Consider the following 20,391-nt stretch of genomic DNA (forward strand, 5'->3'; position numbering starts at 1 on the left):
TTTTTTGCAAATACTTCCTAAAATGTACATTTTAAAGAAAATCATGTAATGAACAAAATAATGTCAATAAAAATCTTAATAAATCGGTATTACATAAAGTGTTCTAGGAAAAATATTAAGCAAGATTTGAAATAACAAAGTCGTTTTTTATTTCGTTCAAGATTCAATTGTTGTATTTAAAGCCATCTAGTGTCGAGGTATTACATTTTATGCATTTCGGTGAAATTGGGTTTTATAGTGCTCAACATAAGCTTTAAAATGAGTGCTGTTACAAGTTTTTTGCGTGTAAAATGAGTGAGCTATCATGCAAATAAGAAGCATATACGATGTTTTTTTTTTCTTTTAAATGATATGGTTTAATGAGCGCCATTTCCACCAGAATTAAAGTAACTCACATTTCATCTAGAATTCACTTCATTATAGACATCTTGATGGATTCTAGCAGATTCACTACTTGAGTGCAAACTATTTTCATAAATCTCACGATTTTATAAAAACGTTTTGTTGCAATTTGCGCAGCCGCGCAGTCTTTAAACTTTGATAACTCTGTCAAATTTTGTGTGGAAGAAAAATAATAAAAAAACAATAATAAGCCAGAAAGATCGCTTTGATGTTTACCTATATGCTTTTATACGTATCTTTTATTTTTTTTGAGATATAATGAAAATAATTTCGATTTTTAAAAAAAATTGAGAAAAAAAAACAAGAAAAACGCCAAAAATATATGAATCTTTAGTGGCCAGTAACTTGAAAAGTATTTTTTTTTTTTGAAAAACTAATAAAGAATTTTTTTTCTCATAATTAGTTCTTCTATCGATTTCCGACGTTATTTTGAAAAAATGTAAAATTACACAATTGAGAAGAGGTGTCATCCCCCCGGGGGATGATGGCGCAACCCTAATTGTTTTCACTTTTGAACTTGGGTAAGATTAACCTAATTCCAAAATTTTATTCAATTCGGAGCACAGTAAAAAAATTCAGAGTTTATACCCTTTTTTCCTCTCCGTTTACTGCACTAAAATACTAAACAATATAATGAATTTCTTAATTTAGTACAAATTCACCGAATATTCTATTCATTTTGGACGAACGGTTCAAAAGTTACAAGATATTTAATAAAAGGTAGACCAATGGGTTGCTGTAGGATCAAATTTGTTGTCACGTCAGATATGGTCATGTGGGGTATCAAATGAAAGGTCTAAACGAGCACTATCCAAAGTGGTAGATCAACCTAAGCAATAGGGTTCCGTACACCAAATATTCCACGACTCTAACTGACAAGGAATTCTGTTATTTTTAAAAATAATGAGGAACTATTATTAAAGCAAATTAATTTGGAGACTAGTATATAAAAAGGACTTTACTGACGACCGAACTTAATTTTAAACGTACAAGACAAATAATGAGACACCACTGATTTTACACTTACAAGACAATAAAAGGGATTGTACTGAGAAACAAATTTGAAGACTGAAAAAAGGACTCTATATACAAACAAAATAAAATTGAAGGTGTAAAAAATACCGGCAAATTCTACAGGTAAGAAAAATAGAATTAAGAGCGAAAGGAACTCTGACGATCAAAATAAAGAGTAAAAATAATCTCATTATTTACAATGTGTTGTTTAATTTCACCTGATATATTTCTTTATATTTATTGTATCTCATGTAAAGAAAATTCTAAACAATGTAAAATAACTTTTAGAATTTGTTGCGCGTTTAGCTGAATGATGACACACATACAGTGTCAAAATGTACAGAATAGTTTAATTATTGTTTATCGCTTTTTCTTTCGACGATTTGGCTGCAATAAACATTTCAAGAATATGTTTCAACGTCGAAACAAAAATTATATGACTGAAAAAATAATTATATGTAATTATAGATAATTATACAATTATTGAATGTTAAATGCAAATTATCATATTTAACAATATTTTGCTGATATTAGATTGTAAGTGGGGTGAAATAGTGAGAATACATTTCGTATAACCACATTGGATATCCACTAAATTATTTTAGCATCTCTTCTGTACACAAAAAAATAATTTTCTGTGTTTGTGCTTTTCTGAAGATGCAAATTTTTGCGATAAAATTTTCGAAATTCAATTCAATTTGTAAGGAAATACACAATATGCACTAAGGGCTCGACCCATTATTTCAAATCTAAATGTTTGTAATTACAACTTTTTTAAGCTTATAATATTTCATGATGTTTGTTTAACAAATAAAATATGAAATTTCCATCTAATATTTGAATATCGTAATCGATTCAGTAGTTCAGTATAGATTTCAGTAAAATTAAAAAATATTAAAAATATATCAAAAACTGGAATTCCAATTTAAAGGCATGTTAGAATAAAAAATGGAAATGGAAAAAAAACTTTAGCAACAAGTATTAAAAAAAAATTGAATATCGCTTTAAAAAAAGTGAACTATACTACTAGCAGAAGATTTAAAATAAATTGAACAAAAATGATTCAAATACTGAATTTTGAAGACAATTTTGTCACATTCACAAAAGACAAAGAGACTCTACTTATAATTAAATTCAGAAAAAAAAATTAAATCGATTGAAAAGCAAACTTGAAAACAAGCACTTGAAAAATTGTATCCAAACATACGCACACACATCAATTTTTTCTAAATTATGCCAATATGTTCAAAAACCTTTAAAACGTAAAGATATGCAATAATTTTCATTTTCGATTTTTTTGCGATTACTATAACTTACCCTAAGGAAAATTAAAAATCATTTTAGAAACAATTACTTTTCCAAAGGGACTGATGAGCAAATTTGAAAACACTAAAACATCATACAAAAACAAAAAAATGTAACTCAAAAAAAAAAAAACGAACTCACTATTCGCTATTATTTTCTACTGGAAAGCAAAACAAATAGATTACAATTTAACGAAATTATTTTAATGAAAGTTTAAAAATAAATTAATATATCAAAGCCTAATACTCCATCTTGAAGACATACTACTTATATTAAAAAAAAAAAAACTACTGTCCAAAAAGAATTTAGATCAGTTCAGTAAAAGAAAATAAAGTAAATGACGGGGCAAGTGTAGAAAACGTACTTTAGATGTCAATTTAGAGAAGGGGACTCTACCGACAAGAAAATTGTAGTAAAATGATGAACTACTAAAAAGACAAACAATATTTGAGGCAAATTTTGGCTCACACACACACATTTTTCAATTTTGGTCTCAAACGAATCTGAATGTCATTAAACATCAAAAAAATAATATTAGCACCTAAATTTCTAGTAAAAATACTGCTTCAGGAAATTAGGAACGGTGCAACATTGGGGGGCGATACATGTAACAAGAAAAAAAAAATCGATTTTTTTTTCTTTCATAAATCGTTACAATAACATCTCAAAAATATGCCTGTAAATATTCAAAACAAAATTATCATTATTTTTACAATAAAAACTCATTCAAGTGCCACGCCTCAACTCTTATCTGTTCTATGTGTCAAAACTTTAAACGCGTTTTTCTCAAAACGACATTTTTGAAATTTGCGGGCGGGATAACTCAAAAAGTTCTCAACCGATTCCAATGAAATTTTGCACACATCTACTTTACAGTAATAGCTTCTAGTTAAACCTCAAACATTCCAAAAAAATTTTCAAAAATTAACCCTTTTACCAAAAAAACCATTGAAAAAAAGGTGAAAAATCGAACTTTTTTTTTCTAAGGTGTGCCAATTTACGATTTTGTGACTTTTTTAATTTTTTTTGGTTTAACTAGAAGATATATGTTTTATGAACACGTACAAACTAATTTTTTTAAATTCAGATCACCGTACGAAAAGTGAGAACGCCCGCAAATTGATGGCGTTTTCCGAGAGGGTCTTGGCAGATTTATTTTTACGGCAGCCATTTAAAAAAAAAAAATAAAAAAATAATTTTTTTCGTGTATTTTAATATATAATAAATAACCCTAAAAAAGTTCAAAAAGATTCAATCATTCCTTCCCAGTTTAAAAAGTCCTCAAAAAATGGTAAAAATTAAGGCGATTACATGTATCGCCCCCCTTAAACAGAAAAAATTAAATATGTAAATCTACAATTTAATATCATAAATTTCCTCAATATAAAAAATAATATTAGAACAATTAATAAAGAACATTTTTACGCAAATGTTGAAATGTTTGCGACCTAATACGCCACTAATTGCGACATTATTATAACAATAAAATTAAAACAGCTTTTTTCAATTTTAATTTTTTAATTTAATTTAACACATTTTAAACTTATTTTTATAATTAGTAAACCATAAACACACAAAAAATTTAAATAGCTAGTGTATTATAGAAATAAAATATTAAATAATGAATGCCGATTGAATGTAAATATACAATCAATTTCATATTCTTATAATGTGCTGTTAATATTTCCAACATTCAGTTACAATTAAGTCATGATGTAGCTTTTTTATGAACGTGCTCCAAAAATTGCAAAATTTTTATACAAGACTCTGAACATTTCAAGTGAATCAGTCGAGTAGAACTCGAGGAATCGTGTCAACAGTACTGAAAAAGTCTGTTCTGAGAAAAACGCATTTAAAGTTTTGCGTGAAGCCAAACCAGTATGGAGACCGAGTCGGTAAAATGCCTATATCACCGAAAATAATTCAAATTTTCAAAAACCTTCTCGTACCCATATTCTTAGATAGTTAAACTTTGAAAATATGAAATTAAAAAAAAACGATGTTTTTGAACTTCTACACTAGAAAACCTCCGTAAGGCAAAAAACAGTTCACACACATACTTTTCCCTTAAATTTGGTCTCATTCTATTCAAAACGGCTTGAAACGTCGAGAGAACATGAAGTTAGCAAATCGGATTTTTTGGCGAAAACAAACTTCTTCCGGAAGTTTGTCAATTATGCACATATGTACGCCTTATTATACATTACAAAAATTAATTTACTCCACTTACCCTAATTCCTGATATCATCAGCGTGACATGGTAAAAGTCCGGCAACAAGAATGCCCTAACCGTCGAACCATCACGAACGTGTTCGATGACTGCTTCGACCGGTTTGCCTGCACACTTGTCTACAAAATTGCGGGGATTCTCAATGGACCATTTGATGTCGCGGACATGATCCTAAAGGACAAAATAGAAATTGAAAATTAATCACATAAAGGATATAGGTTTTCTATAATGTATCCTTTATACCTGTGGGTTGGCGGTGCCCCATCGTCCTTTACCGGCCGCCTTGGCAGCGTCCTCCAACTCTCTCAATTTGTTCAATTCGGCATTATTATCCCTTCGGACGGTGACCAGACCTTCGCTTACCAGAAGCTCGGTGATATTTTCGGCAGTGGCAGGATCTGAAAGAAATAGAAGGATTGTAAAAAAGAACTGTATTGGCAATCAAAAAGGCGACAGAATGCTGGCATTCAAATCACTAGATTAGACTAGAGGTGCCTTAAGGCAATTTGCTGGAACTGTTCGTACCGTAATTAAAAATTTGAGGAATGAGAATTGGAGCGAATTGCTCCAATGTACAAAAAATGCAACAACGCACGAGCACAAAGCTGTTCGCTTCATACAGGACAATAAAACACATTTATCCAAAAATATTAGGTATAATTTTCAGTACAAGTTTAAGCGTCAATAAGAAAGGACATAAGAAAGTACCCGCGTAACTCGCGAAACCAGTTAAATAAATCAAATAATAATAAATAAAATAAATAAGTTAAGTTATGCACATGTAAATCATAAGGGAATAAATTAGTGAAACAAAGAAGTCAACAAGAGTTTCATTATAAACCCAATTTTACATTTATGGGAAATGTCCCAAAAATAATTAATAATTGTTTTGAATATTTTCAAATAGATTATTTATTATAAATACACACTGTAAATTTATAAGTGCTTATTAATTGGGCGATAAGCGTTTGTTTACAAAAAAAACTATATTTTTATTTTTGAAATGTTTTAACAATTTGATTTTTTTTTCAAAATTTTGACATTTTTTAAAAATCCATTTTTTTAATTTTTTGAGAATTTGAAAATTCTCGATTTTTCTTGAAAGTTTTGAAATATTTTAAAATTTCGAAATATTCTGAAATATTTAATTTTTTTTAAGTTATGAAATTTTTTGAAAATTGAATCTTTTGCTAAAAGGAACTTTACTAACGACCAAAATAATAAGGGTTAAAAGAACTCTACTGATGAGCAAAATAATATTAAGAGTGAAAAAAAACTCTACTGACGAGCAAACTAAACTTTTTTTTTAATTTCAATAATTATTACAACTGTTAAATAATTAACATCTAGCAATATTGATAAATATAAACATAAATTTAAATAAATAAGAGTGCAAAGGATAGAGTTTACATGAAAATAATATCCGTAATATGATGATTTAATATAAAATAGAAGCAAATAATAATAAAAATAAAATTAATAAATAATATAAATAAAATTTCTGAATAATAAAATAATACTAGAAAAATAATAAAATATAACAAAATAACAATAAATAATAGAAATAGTGAGATAAAGAAAGAAAAAAGCTGTATTGGCAATCAAGAGAGATATACAGACTGCTAGCATTCAAATCACTAGATTAAACTAGTAGTACCGTACGGCAAATTGCTGGAACTGCCCGTACCGTAATCAAACATTCAAGGAATGAAAAAATAATCGATAATTGTTTTAAATAACTTCAAATAGATTATTATAAATACACTCTGTAAATTTATAAGTGCTTATTAATTGGGTGATAAGCGTTCGTTTACAAAAAATTTTTACATTTTTATTTTTAAAATATTTTAATTTTTTTTTTTTTTAAATTTTGAAATTAAAAAAAAATAAATTAGATTTTTTTATTTTTTTGAGAATTTGAAAATTTTTGTAAATTCTCTATTTTTGTTTTGATATATTTAAAAATTTCGAAATATCCTGACATTTTTTGTATAAAATCGATTTTTCTATTTTTTTTAATGTCTAATTTTTTTAAAATTATGAAAATTTTTGAAAATTGAATCTTTTGGTAAAAGCAACTTTACTGACGAGCAAAATAATAAGGGTTAAAAGAACTCTACTGACGAGCAAAATAATATTAAGAGTGAAAGGAACTCTTACTGACGAGCAAACTAAACTTAAGGAACTCGACTGGCGAGCAAAATGAAATTAAAAGTGAAAGGAACTCGACTGACTATCAAAATAATAAGCATTAAAGAAAAGAATTCTACTTATTAAATTTGGCGCCGAAGTGTATGCTTACAAGAAATTTTTACATTTTTGTTTCTGACGACCTTTCTGAACTTTATTGACGACCAAAATAAAATTAAGGGTACAAGAAAATGAAGGGTAAAAAAAAACCATACTGACGACAAAAATATTGTTAGGATTGAGAGGAACTCTACTGACGAGCAAAATAAAATTAAGGGTAAAAGAAACCCTGACTAACAAGCTAATATTTAGGGTAAAAGGAACTCTACTGATAAAAATGAAATTAAATGTAGAAGAGACCATACTGACGAAAATAATATTAAGGGTACAAGAAACTCTACTGACAAAAAAAGAAATTAAGAGTACAAGGAACTCCACTGACGAGAAAAAAAATTATTAGAAGTAAAAGGAACTCTACTGACAAGCAAAATAAAATTACGGGTTCAAGAAACTCTATTGACAAACGCAAATTAGATAAAAAAAGAAAAGAGACTCTACTGATGAAATTTAGGGGGCGTCCATTAATCACGTAATCGATTTTTTTGAAGATTTCCCCTCCCCCCTTGGTAATATTCAAAATTACACCCTTCCTCCACAAACTTTAAAATTACGAAAAAAATTTAAATTACGAGTTTTCGAAAAAGGTAAAAAGGTAAAAAATAAATATGTGATATCTTACTATTTCCCCCTAAAAACCTCACGTAATTAATGGACATCCCTTAGAGAAAAAAAAAGAACTCTACTGACAAGCAAACTAAAATTAACAGTAAAGTGGACTATGATTTATGGTAAAAAAAACTCTACTGATTAAAAACAAATTAAAATTAGAATGAAAATCAAAACAAAAGATGAGAAAAAAGAAACTCCACTGACAAACTGAAATTACCAAAAAAAGCATTACTGACAGTCAAACTAAAATTAAAAGATAAAAAATTACAGATGTATAAGACAAAACTAATATATGAGTGAAATGAAACAAATGACACTAAACTCTACTGACAAGCAAACTAAAATAGATGTAAACAGAATTCTTTGAACAAACTGAAATTTTTTAAAAAAAAGAAAGGAGCTCCATCTAGCAATTGGAAACAAAAATACACAGACTCTACTGACTGAAACTAAAGCTAGAAGTAAAACTAGTATAATGATGAGCACTCTAAAAAAAATGTACATCTAACCAAAATGTATATGTAAGTTTATTTCATTATTTGTAAGTGGGGTGAAATAGTGAAAATACAAATAGTACAATCACATTGGATATCCACTAAATTGTTCTAGCACCTTTAGTCAACAAATTCCTCGCACACTGTATTAGTGAGGAAGCTTTTATAAGATGCAAATGATAAAAGAATCTTATTTAGTATAAAAAGTTTGTGTAGTTTATTACCTTTTCCAAGAAATACGCATCCGTATTCCCGGTTGGCATTTTGAGGTTTCTCAGCTGTGAACCAGACCTCTTCGCCAACCAGTTTTTTCCTCAGAAACTCGCGAGCCTCCCAGGCCCATGGTTCGTCGCGGGTTTCTTCGGCACTGAAATTAAAAAAAAACTAGTTGGTTTGGTATTTAGCCTTGAGGCAAGTTACATGAACATCCCGATATGTTTAAATAATCGACTTAATCAATAAAAAATAAATTAATTTATAAGTGATTAAAAGAATTCCGAGTGGATTCATTACACATTATTGAAAACGAACGAACACTTTGAATCGGAGTATTTTCTAAAAGCAAATTTTCAAAAATCAATAATTTTTATAATTGAACGAGTTTCCAGAACTTTAATGGTTTATTATGTTCAAGACCAAGTACTCTGTCATTATACCATATACAACAAATGTCAAAAGATCTACTCATTTTCTCAAACTTTGATGAATTTTTAAAATCAAACTATTTGTCGTAAGGCCGTAATATTTCAGTAAGTTCTTTAAGACCATGATATATATCGCCCAAAAAAGTACCATGAAAATCGGCTTAAATTTTTTTTTCAACAGTTAATTACAAGGAAACGGCTCGGTAGATTTTCACCTAAAACTAATCAGCACCATTCCCAACTAATATCTTTCGAACAGTTTTTGATTTTTTTAAATCGGTTCGGTAGGATGAGCTTAAATGTGGACGAAAAGTCTAACACTTTTTTTCAAATTACAAAGAAACGGCTTGGCAGATCGTCGCACAAAACTGACAAACGATAGTCCTCACCGAAATACATCCAGATGGCTTTTAAATTTCTGAAATCGGTTCAGGCGTTTTTGAGAAAACGTCGATCAAAGGACTAATTTTGACAAATGTCAAAAAACGATACCAATTTTTGCAAACTTTGACGAATTTTTAAAGCTAAACGAGTTGTCGTAGGGCCGTAATATTTTAGTGTGACCTAGAAAACTATGGTATCTACCGTCAAAAAGAAAATCATAAAAATCGTCGATTTTTTTTTAAAAAACTTTATTACAAGAAAACAGCCCGGCCGATCGTTACCAAAAAACTAATCAGCACGATTCCCAACCAATATCTATCGAATGGTTTTTGAATTTTCAAAATCTTTCTGAATTTTGAATTTTTGAATTTTTCACTTTTCTGCAATTTACAAAGAAACGGCCTGGCCGATCGCCGCACAAAACTCAGAAACGATAGTCCTCATCGAGATACATCGAATGGCTTAAATTTTTGAAATCGGTCCAGCCGTTTTTGGAGAAAACGTCGATTTACGGCAAAAAATCTATTGTCACACACATACTTTTTCCAAATTTGGTCTCATTCGATTCAGAATGACTTGAAACGTCGAGAAAACATACAATTAGCGAATCGGATTTTTTGATGAAAACATAAACTTCTCCTTCGGGAAGTTAAAAATTAATTATTAAAGTATGTAAATAAATGAAAAAAAAATACAACAAATGAAATGAAAGTTCTAAATTACTTTTGGAAGAAAAAAGCTCTTCTTAGGTGTAATATAATTTTTAATAAGTAGCCTTGATTGGACTCATACCTACCTAATTACAATAATAAAGTTATATAAGGCTGCATAATAAACTCAAATGAAACGTCGATGTCGTCTTAGCCATGTATTATTAACAACTATATTTTACATAATAAAGAATAAAATTAAAAGCTCAAAAGTCTCCCTACCAGATCTTGGTTATTTGTAAAAGCACACCGTTAAATGGCGACATAATTATTTTTTATCCAAAGGTATTGATGAGAATAATATTGAAACAGGATATCTGCATTTTTATGACTAAAACGAATATTCAAATATTGAGAATTTCAAAATAAATGCCTGAGAATTTGTTTGGAAATAATAAAGTCTTCTTTAACAACAGAAATGTTTAATTAATGAAACAAAGGCCTTTGCTCTCTCTCTAATTAATAAATATTTTCAAACAATGCATTTATTATTTCAATTAATATTTTGTTCCATTAGTACACTGAGACAAAGTATATACAAAAATACGAGTCTCAAATCGAAATGGATAGTTTTAATGTACCACATTCATGAACGTATTGCAATTTATGTAAAACAATTCAATACTGCCTGTGAGATGTGGAAATTTACAAGTAATATTGATACAGCTACTAATTGTATTGATAAAATAGACTAATATTAAAAATAAGTTCGATAAATAGATTTTTTTCGTGTGCTTCCCATGTCGTCCGCACCTAACACAACGCTTTTTCATACATTTTTAATTAGGCTTGGATATGCATGGTAAGTGTTACCTCAATATTTTTTAATGTAAATGTATATATAGTTTCCATTATAAGAAAATGACGATTCCTTTTTTGAGAATGGAAAATAAAACAGATGTATTTTTTTAAATTTTAGTCCAAAGATGAATATAGTAAGTATCTAAGTAAATTAAAAATGATCATAAATATTGACTTGGGGGCGTTCATTAATCACGTCAGGCTTTTAGGGTTAAGGGAAGGTTTGACAAAAAAAATCACCTTGGGGAAGGAGTGGTCTAGTTAGATTTCACTTGTATTTATTTTTACTTAGTTTTTCAGAAAAAAATCAAATATTACTATTTTTCCGTAAATTTAAAAAACGTAACTATAACATTCATAAAATATTAAAATACTTAATAAAAATATGAATACGTCACGTTAAATTAAAAATTAAAAAATTAAAAGTCGCCCCTTTAATAGAGCAATACCAATTCTGATAAAGATTTCGATGTAATAATGAAAAACTAGATATACATCATTTTATGAAGTATATATAATTCACAATGAAAATGTAAAACTAGTGGGGTGTATGGCATCGTGCCTTAAGGCAAATTGCTAGAACTTCCCGTACCGTAATGAAATGATCGAGAAATATTAAATATTTTAAGATAGATTATTATAAATATTGTAACATTGACTATATTTATAAGAATTATATAAACTAAATTGGAAAGTTAAAATTATTTGTTTAAAGTATATTAAAACAGAATTAAAATAAAAATCTGAATTATTTTCGATATACAAAAAAAAATTCTTAGGAAAAAAATTTTTTTGAAGCAAATTTTTTTTTCCAAAATCAATTTTTTTTTTTATAACAAGCAGAAAGTTTTTGGAATCATTCAAATCGGACGCTTAGTTCTCTCAAAAACTAGAATTTTTTGCACATTTAGCTCTGTATCTCCGAAACCGCTGGACCTGCCTTTGCCAAAAACTAATCACCCCTTCTCCCCGTCATTACAAATTGAATGTTTTTGGGATCATTCAAATCGGACGCTCTGATCTCTCAAAAACTCGATTCCTATTTTCTGTACTCTTTGCTCCGTATCTCCTAATCGGCTGGACCTGCCTTTACCAAAAACTAATCAGCACATCTCCCTATCAATAAAAATCGAATGTTTTTCAAATCATTCAAATCGATTGATCCGTGCGCCCGAAAACGTGGATGAAAAATTGTATCCATACATACACTAACACACACACATCCTTTTTTTCTGTGGTATGCCCCTTAAAAATGTTCAGAAACCTTCAAAACGTCGAGAAATGTAAAAATTTTCAATTTCGATTTTCGGCCCATTACAATAACTTACCCTACGGGAAGTTATTAAGTATCACATTAAATAATATTGAAAGAAAAATTAGCTAAAATACTTCCTCCAATTGTATATAAAAAAATAAATCCAAATTCTTAAATTAATAAAGGTCTATATATAATATGTATTTCTCTAGTTATATATTCTTTCTAAATTGTTTCAAAGGTTCCTGAACATTTTGTCATACCTTAGAAAAAATTGATGTACCATGCTGATTTGAATGATTCAAAAAAACGCATTATTTGTATTGGCGAAATGAAAAACTGATTACATTTCTGGCAAGACAGGTCTAGCGGATGCGGAGATCTAATGAAAAAAGTATAAAAAAAATGCCATTTGGCGGTCAAAAATGAACATTAGACATATGCCCATCAAATTAGCAGATATTTTATAAACAATATATATTAACAATAAGTATAAGCTTTGTTTGTTGGGGGGTAAACTTAAAACAAATCCACTTTACTCTGTACAAGTTTTCAGCATATCATAGATGGTGCTAGTATGCTCCAAATTCAGCGTTTGTTTTTTAAAAGATAATTTCTCTTAATATAGTACACAAAAAAAAAATTTTTGTATATATTTCTACACGCGTATTATATATTTCTACACGCGTATATTATATATTTGTATAAATCTTATCCTAGAATTAAACCTCTAAGGGTAAATGTATGTGCTACGGTTGGTGGCGACCTCTATGATATGATGAAAGAATTAAAATTGATGTAACTTCAAAGCCGAAGTATTGCCATGTATTTATACTTGTTTATGTATAAGTACAATCTTTGTTTACATTCCCATGAGTTCCATAACAATTGCTTTAAAAAACTTAAAAATGTTCAGAAGTCTATTTCTTTTAATAAACTCGAAATTCTCAAAAATGTATTTTTTTCAAAATTTTATGCTTTTGTTTAAAAAATTAATTTTGGATAAGGGAAGTTACCATACACCACTAATTTCAAAACAAATTTTGAACACTAAGAGTTTATCCATTCAAGATGTGTTCCTGAATCCATTGTTAAGAAAGTGCAAATGTAAATTAAAATAGAAAAGAAAAAGCCAGTACTTTATAAATGGGCATTTAGCTTTATTAAGGTTTTGTTAAGTACTTATAATTCACACTTCTAGATATTTATTATAGAAAAAAACAGAATTAAGAGCAATAATTTTGTTTCTGTGATTTCAGTATTAACAATTTATTTGAATTAGTTTAGATACTCCCAGATTGTTTGTAGCATTGTTTGTGTGTTAGATTGTATATATTCAGTGAGTTTGTATTAAATATGTAATTTATATTTGTTAATACATGATTGTTCGTAAGATAAGTAGCCAATGAAATTAACTACGGCAAAAAAAATCAAGACTAACAATTTTCCCAGACAAACCAATTTTCCTGAATCTCTTAACTTTAACTTGTGTATGTTAAATTTATAACAAACAGTGTCTCATTAAAAATATCAATCAATTGATAACAATATCAACCAAGATTAAAAAAAAAAGGTTTCCCAAAAAATCATTTCTATGTATTTGACCTATTTAAGCATATGGCAAATAAAAATTTTGAACTCTGGCAGAACAAAGATGTTGGCACAATACAATACTTATTTACAAATACATACTAAGTTATATGTATCTATAAAAAAGTGTGTATATGTAAATATATATCTACTCACTTTGCAGTTGCTCTCCTAGCGAGTTTTGGAGCAGTCACTGACGAGAAGCTCAATGACTTCTCTGGTGGCGGTCCTCCTTTTGGTTGACCCCTGATTATTACTGTGTCCCCGGACAGGACCTAGAGAAAAGAAACATAATAAATGAATGGATAACGAATAAAACAAATTAAATGTAAATTCTCAAAGACTTTTAATAGTGTTATATACTGATGTACAATAAAAGTCTTGCCCAAGAGTTTTAATTATTCTCATTCTACACTTTGGAGAAAGTTATTTAAGCTATCGTACTTATGCAGTTTGTGGCTGAATATGTAAAAATGCACTGAAAAAACTTATTGAGAGACACTTATCGTGATTCCTGGAAAGATCTTACAGATATATATCGAGTGTGAATGAAGGAGAAAAAAAACATAATAAGTAAGTCAATAATAAACATAATAAATGCACTGAAAATAACTTCTTATTTCAAATTTCACTCAATAATTTGTAACAGATTATTGAGTTATATATCGAGTATATGATGTACAATGAAAATCTTGTGCCCCAGGGTGTAACTTTATAAATTTCAATTCTTCCAATTATTTTTACAATTTCAAAATTTTAAGGTTAAATTTTATATTTCTACATTTTTATTAGGACTTTTGAAAATAGTTTCATATTAAATTGTAATGAATCTTTTGCATCACCTGTTACAATCAAAAAATTTTCTATAAATAAGATTCTATTAAATGTTTGTGAATTTCTCATATTTGTCATTTTGCAATAACATATAACTTCAAATGAAGTAAACACAAGTTCCTAATCTCAGAAAAATAAAAATAAATCACCTACCAATCCAGTAATTGATAATTTTATACAGTTTACTCTCTTTTACATGAAGTACCATTGAATTTTTTGCTTTTATGCTTTTTATAATAGCAAAGTTGTTAATTATTTACATTTAATAATATTATATAAAAGTTTTATATAATATTATTGAATGTAAATAACTAGCACCTTTGCTATTTGAAGAAAGTTGTTTGACTTTCCATTCTTTCCGTAAACATGCTAAACCCTTGATTGATATAATATATTTCTAATTTTTTTAATACATTATATTATATATTATTATGTGTATTACTATATAAAGTATATTAACTATTAAACTATAAAATATATAACTATTAAAGGAAGTATTTAAGTTGTTTAGAGGATCATAGTTATGTAGTTTGTGTCTGAATATGTAAATATGCAGTAAAAAAAACTTTGTGGGACATTTATCGTGATTCCTGGAAAGATCTTATAGATACATATATATCGATTGTGTATGAATAAAATCAGCAAGACTTTTGTGCATTTTACAAAACTAACATTAATATGAAAATACATGAACTTATAAAAAAAAAAAACTATGCATGTGTTTCACAAATTATGTACAGATAAACTCAAGAAAACTTACTAAACGTGTACAATAAGCACTCTATACTATATTTTATCATTGAAACAAGTAACAGATTATTGAGTTATATATCAAGTATATGATGTACAATGAAAATCTTGTCCCGGAGTTTTATTTATTACTATTCTACACTTTAAAGTTTAGAAGGTTTGAGAATAAAAATTAAATTGAATAGAAGTAATAAATGAAGTAATGAAAGTAAGAATAGAAGTAATCAAGACGTAAGAAGATATAAATTATAATGATAGAAAAAAAAAAGAAGAATGAAGTTATGTTGAATACATAGAATAGGATAGAATATAGAAAATAAGAAGAAGAATAGTATTTATGTAAGAAAAATAGTATGAACATGAAGATTGTATTGAAATTGAAGTATTGTAATGAAATTAAATATGCTGTAGGTGGCTTAATGCTCGAGTAAGCGAGGCTAATAAAATATATATATATATATATATATATATATATATCAAAATTATCAGATAAAGAAAGTGTTAAAGTTGCTTACGCTATCTTACTTATGCAGTTTGTATTTGTATATGTAAAAATGCACTGAGAAAACTTATTGAGAGACACTTATCGTGATTCCTGGAAAGATCTTACAGATATATATATAGTGCATTTTACAAAACTAAGACATAAAAGTAAAGAACAGGTGAAAGACCAAATGTCTTCTATGGAAATATTTGAACCTAAAGCTATGCATATGTTTCACAAATTATGTACAGATAAACTAAAGAAAACTTACCAAACGTGTACAACGCGCACTGGACTACAATTAGCCATTAAAACAAGTACACCTAACCTTCCTTACACAAAAAATATGAATAAATTTATTTATTCTTGTCCTACATTTTAAAGGAAGTGTTGAAGTTGTTTAGAAGATCATAGTTACATATATATCGATTGTGTAAGAATAAAATCAGAAAGACTTTTGTGCATTTTACAAAACTAAAACATAAAAGTAAAGAACAGGTGAAAGACCAAATGTCTTCTATGGAAATACTTGAACCTAAAACTATGCATATGTTTCACAAATTATGTACAGATAAACTCAAGAAAACTTACCAAACGTGTACAATGCGCACTCGACTATATTTTATAATTAAAACAAGAACACCTAACCTTCCTTACACAAAAAATATGTGCTTTGAAAATCCTAACCAAAAAAACTAAATCCTCCGAAACTTCTCGCACAATTTGTAAAAGATTATTGAGTTATATATCGAATAATGCATAATAAAAATTTTGTCCCAGGGTTTCATTTATTCTTATCCTACACTTTAGAGAAAGTGTTTAAGTTATTTAGATAATCATACTTATGCAGTTTGTGGCTGAATATGAAAAAAATGCACTGAGAGAACAGAACACTTATTGTGATTTTAAGTAAGATCTTACAGATATATAACGAGTGTGTATAAATAAAATCAGCAAGACTTTTGTGCATTTTACAAAACTATAACATAAAAGTAAAGAACAGGTGAAAGAACAAATGTCTTCTATGGAAATACTTGAACCTAAAACTATGCATATGTTTCACAAATTATGTACAGATAAACTCAAGGAAACTTACCAAACGTGTACAATAAGCACTTGACTATATTTTATCATTAAAACAAGTAACAGATTATTGGCTTATATATCAAGTATATGATGTACATTGAAAATCTTGTCCAAGGAAGTTGCTTACGCTATCGTACTTATGCAGTTTGTGTTTATATTATATGTAAAAATGCACTGAGAAAATTTATTGAGAGATACTTATCGTGAAAAAGAAAAGAAACAATAAGTATGTCAAAAATAACTTCTCATATTAAGTTTCACGCAATAATTTGTAAATGATAATTGAGTTATATATCGAGTAATGCATAATGAAAATCTTGTCCCAGGGTTTTATTTATTATTATCTTACACTTTAAAGGAAGTATTTAAGTTGTTTAGAAGATCATAGTTATACAGTTTGTGTCTGAATATGTAAAAATACACTGAGAAAACTTATTGAGAGATACTTATCGTGAAGGAGAAAAGAAACAATAAGTATGTCAATAATAAACATAAAAAATGCACTGAAAATAACTTCTCATGTCAAGTTTTACACAATAATTTGAAACAGATTATTTGCTTATATATCGAGTATATGATGTACAATGTAAATCTTGTCCCGGGGTTTTATTTATTCCTACATTTTAAAGGAATTGTTGAAGTTGCTTACGAGAAAACTTATTGAGAGACACTTATTGTGATTTCTAGAAAGATCTTACAGATACATATATATTGATTTTGTATGAATAAAATCAGCAAGACTTTCGTGCATTTTACAAAACCAAAACAGGTGAAAGAACAAATGTCTTCTATGGAAATACTTGAACCTAAAACTATGCATATGTTTCACAAATTATGTACATATAAACTCAAAAAAACTTACCAAACGCGTACAATAAGCACTCGACTACAATTAGCCATTAAAACAAATACACCTAACCTTCCTTACACAAAAAATATGTGCATTGAAAATCCTAACCAAAAAAACTAAATCCTCCGAAACTTCTCGCAAGCACCCAAAAACCCCACAAAACTTATAAAATACATCCAAAACCACCTCACCACTTCTATAAATCCATTATCCATCAATTACTATCAACATATGCGCGTTTGTAAACTCACCACCCATGCCGTCCGATTCCCATGGCGAATGTGCCAACCAGGCACAACATTTTCCAACTTTTCTCATACAATACACAACTCGCACTAAAACCCTTCACGCCATAACAATAGTATAAAAGTCTTTTATAATTTCTAATTAATGATTTTTAGGACTCACCTGTTTTACGATTCCTCGCTTCAGAGGCTGCGGAGCACTCATTATGCCCGTCCTTTTGGATTTACTCTAAATACGCGGATCACGTGACATGGAGAGTCGGTAGGAATTTTTCTTTCGGTGATGTGTTCGGTGTGACTGTTCGGTTGGCTATAAGAAGCGGACGAAGTTCAGGTCGGTCGGCGTCGGTAAATTGATACGTGTGTTGACGTTAGAGTTTCTAAACACCGGATAACAAAGTGCTGAGAAAGCTGGCTGAAGTTAGCTGTAACACATTACAGATTTGTCAAATCTTTTGCACTGTGCTTTCAACTTTTTTATGTTGGATTCGCTGTTACGATTACTCCATTACTATAATTTTTTTTTCGGCGTGCTTATTGTGTAACTCGGTCGTCTCGTATTTTATATTTTTTATTTGCGTTTTCTTTCATTACGTTTTTTTGCTACGTGTACTAATCATTTTGTGCTTTTGTTGATTGTGCGCTATTTTATTTCTTTACATTTTATATTTGTTATTTTATTGCGGGATTCTAGAGCTTCTATAGGGAATAAGGTTAGTTTCTTTTCAGCAAGAGACGCGAGTTTTTTCACCTCATTAGCTTTTAGTTTCATTCTATTTTCAGCCCCTATCACTTTTATTGATTAATTTACTTTATTCACTTAGATTCTTAACTTTAGTTTCATCACTTAGATTATTAGATTAAGTTTACTTAATCGCTTACATTCTAACTTTACTTAAATCGCTTACATTCTTAACTATACTATTATCGTAGTTCTTAACTTTACTTTAATCACTTACATTCTTTACTTTACTTTAATCACTTTAGGTTAGCACTTAGATTATTTACTTTATGCTATCACTTAGGTTATTCACTTTACTTTATCATTTTAGGGTATATCACTTTAGTTATAAGCTTCCTTTTTTTCATTTTTTACTGATTACCACTTAGGTTAGGTTATTCTTTTAATTTCATTCATTGTTTAGGGTATATAGCTTTGCTTATTTACTATTTTAAGGTTTAGCACTTACGTTTTATTACTCTATTATGTTTATATAATCTACATTTTTATTTTATTTCTTATGGATATTACGACTACTAAAACCTGTTTGTACTGTTCTACAGTATGTAAAACAAACAGTACTTTATATCGCCATATTAGGGCCAAGCATGGGAAAGAACCCATGCATTTCGATCGAACATTTCAGTGCATTTATTGCAGTAAGGCTTTGCATTCGACATATGCTTTGAAAAGACATATTATACACTTTCATCCTACATTCCTCTTCAACCATCTGCTCCCAATTCTGTTCTAGCCACTGACACTCATTCATCAAATTCTTCCTCACATATTCAAACAGTTCATTCCGATCATATCACCTACAACACCTACTTCAATAATTTCCGCATCAACCCTAGAACATCAGTCGCCCTTCATTCCTATGCTGCCTCAATTTCACCTACACCATCAACTTCTACCACCATCATCAACTCCATTGCCACACAATCCACTTCTTGCACCAGTGTTCAACAGCAGATAAAATATATTTCAGGTATGTGTACCAAACATGTTATTAAACAATGATGCAGCAAACAGTAATAATGTTATGTTTTAATAGGTACTCAAAGGAAATCTAGGATCTTGTGCCCCCTTGACAATTGTCAAAGGTTATTTTCCAGATACAATGGCTTACATCAACATATCGAAGTTGATCACACCATCCACATCCAGCATGAAGAAATCACATTTTCTTCTTTTAATGGTTTGTTCATTTTCGATTATAGACTTTGTCAATGCACTTTTCTATTATTTGGTATTTTTATATAGATTTTCAATCATGGAAAAAAAATTGTCATGGAAAAATAAAATGTTCATATATTCATATTCACAAATTCTTCAAATATCAAATTATAATCATTATTTTTTTACAATGAGAAAATGAACATTCATATATTGGCATTACTATATTCAAAAAGCAGTAAATTTAAACATAAACATATAAAACATGTTATTTTGCTAATATTAAATGTATACTCTGTGACTAATTATAACTATATCTGATTTATTTGGAGTTGGATTTGACCTGTAATGTTATATAATTTATGTTGCTTCTTTTTAACCAACTTGAGTGGTGTGTTTGTGTAATAACTCACTATTGTTGAAATGAGCATTTTGTGTATCTATGATGCAACAAAGTTCTTCTCTCTCAATTTATGGTATTTGGTTCATTTGTT

The 20,391-nt window shown here is 28.8% G+C and overlaps 1 protein-coding gene and 1 pseudogene across 1 annotated transcript in view; one reads left to right on the forward strand and one right to left on the reverse strand.

Annotated features, from left to right (window-relative positions):
- The window catches only part of LOC113377222 (staphylococcal nuclease domain-containing protein 1-like), a 50,455-nt gene extending 32,159 nt beyond the window's left edge, over positions 1 to 18,296 (reverse strand). Inside the window, 5 exon segments of the mRNA XM_026617459.1 lie at positions 4,952 to 5,122; positions 5,195 to 5,349; positions 8,589 to 8,731; positions 13,905 to 14,023; positions 18,161 to 18,296. Of these exon segments, the coding sequence (XP_026473244.1) occupies positions 4,952 to 5,122; positions 5,195 to 5,349; positions 8,589 to 8,731; positions 13,905 to 14,023; positions 18,161 to 18,202 (630 nt within the window). The 5' untranslated portion in view covers positions 18,203 to 18,296.
- A 1,545-nt stretch (positions 18,297 to 19,841) lies between these two features.
- Positions 19,842 to 20,391, forward strand: part of LOC113378584 — a 9,183-nt pseudogene continuing 8,633 nt past the window's right edge.

The sequence above is a fragment of the Ctenocephalides felis genome, unplaced genomic scaffold (genome assembly GCF_003426905.1).
Source record: "Ctenocephalides felis isolate EL2017-DRISC unplaced genomic scaffold, ASM342690v1 CF-g0.4_SCAFFOLD_01886, whole genome shotgun sequence".
NCBI classification, from domain to species: domain Eukaryota; kingdom Metazoa; phylum Arthropoda; class Insecta; order Siphonaptera; family Pulicidae; genus Ctenocephalides; species Ctenocephalides felis.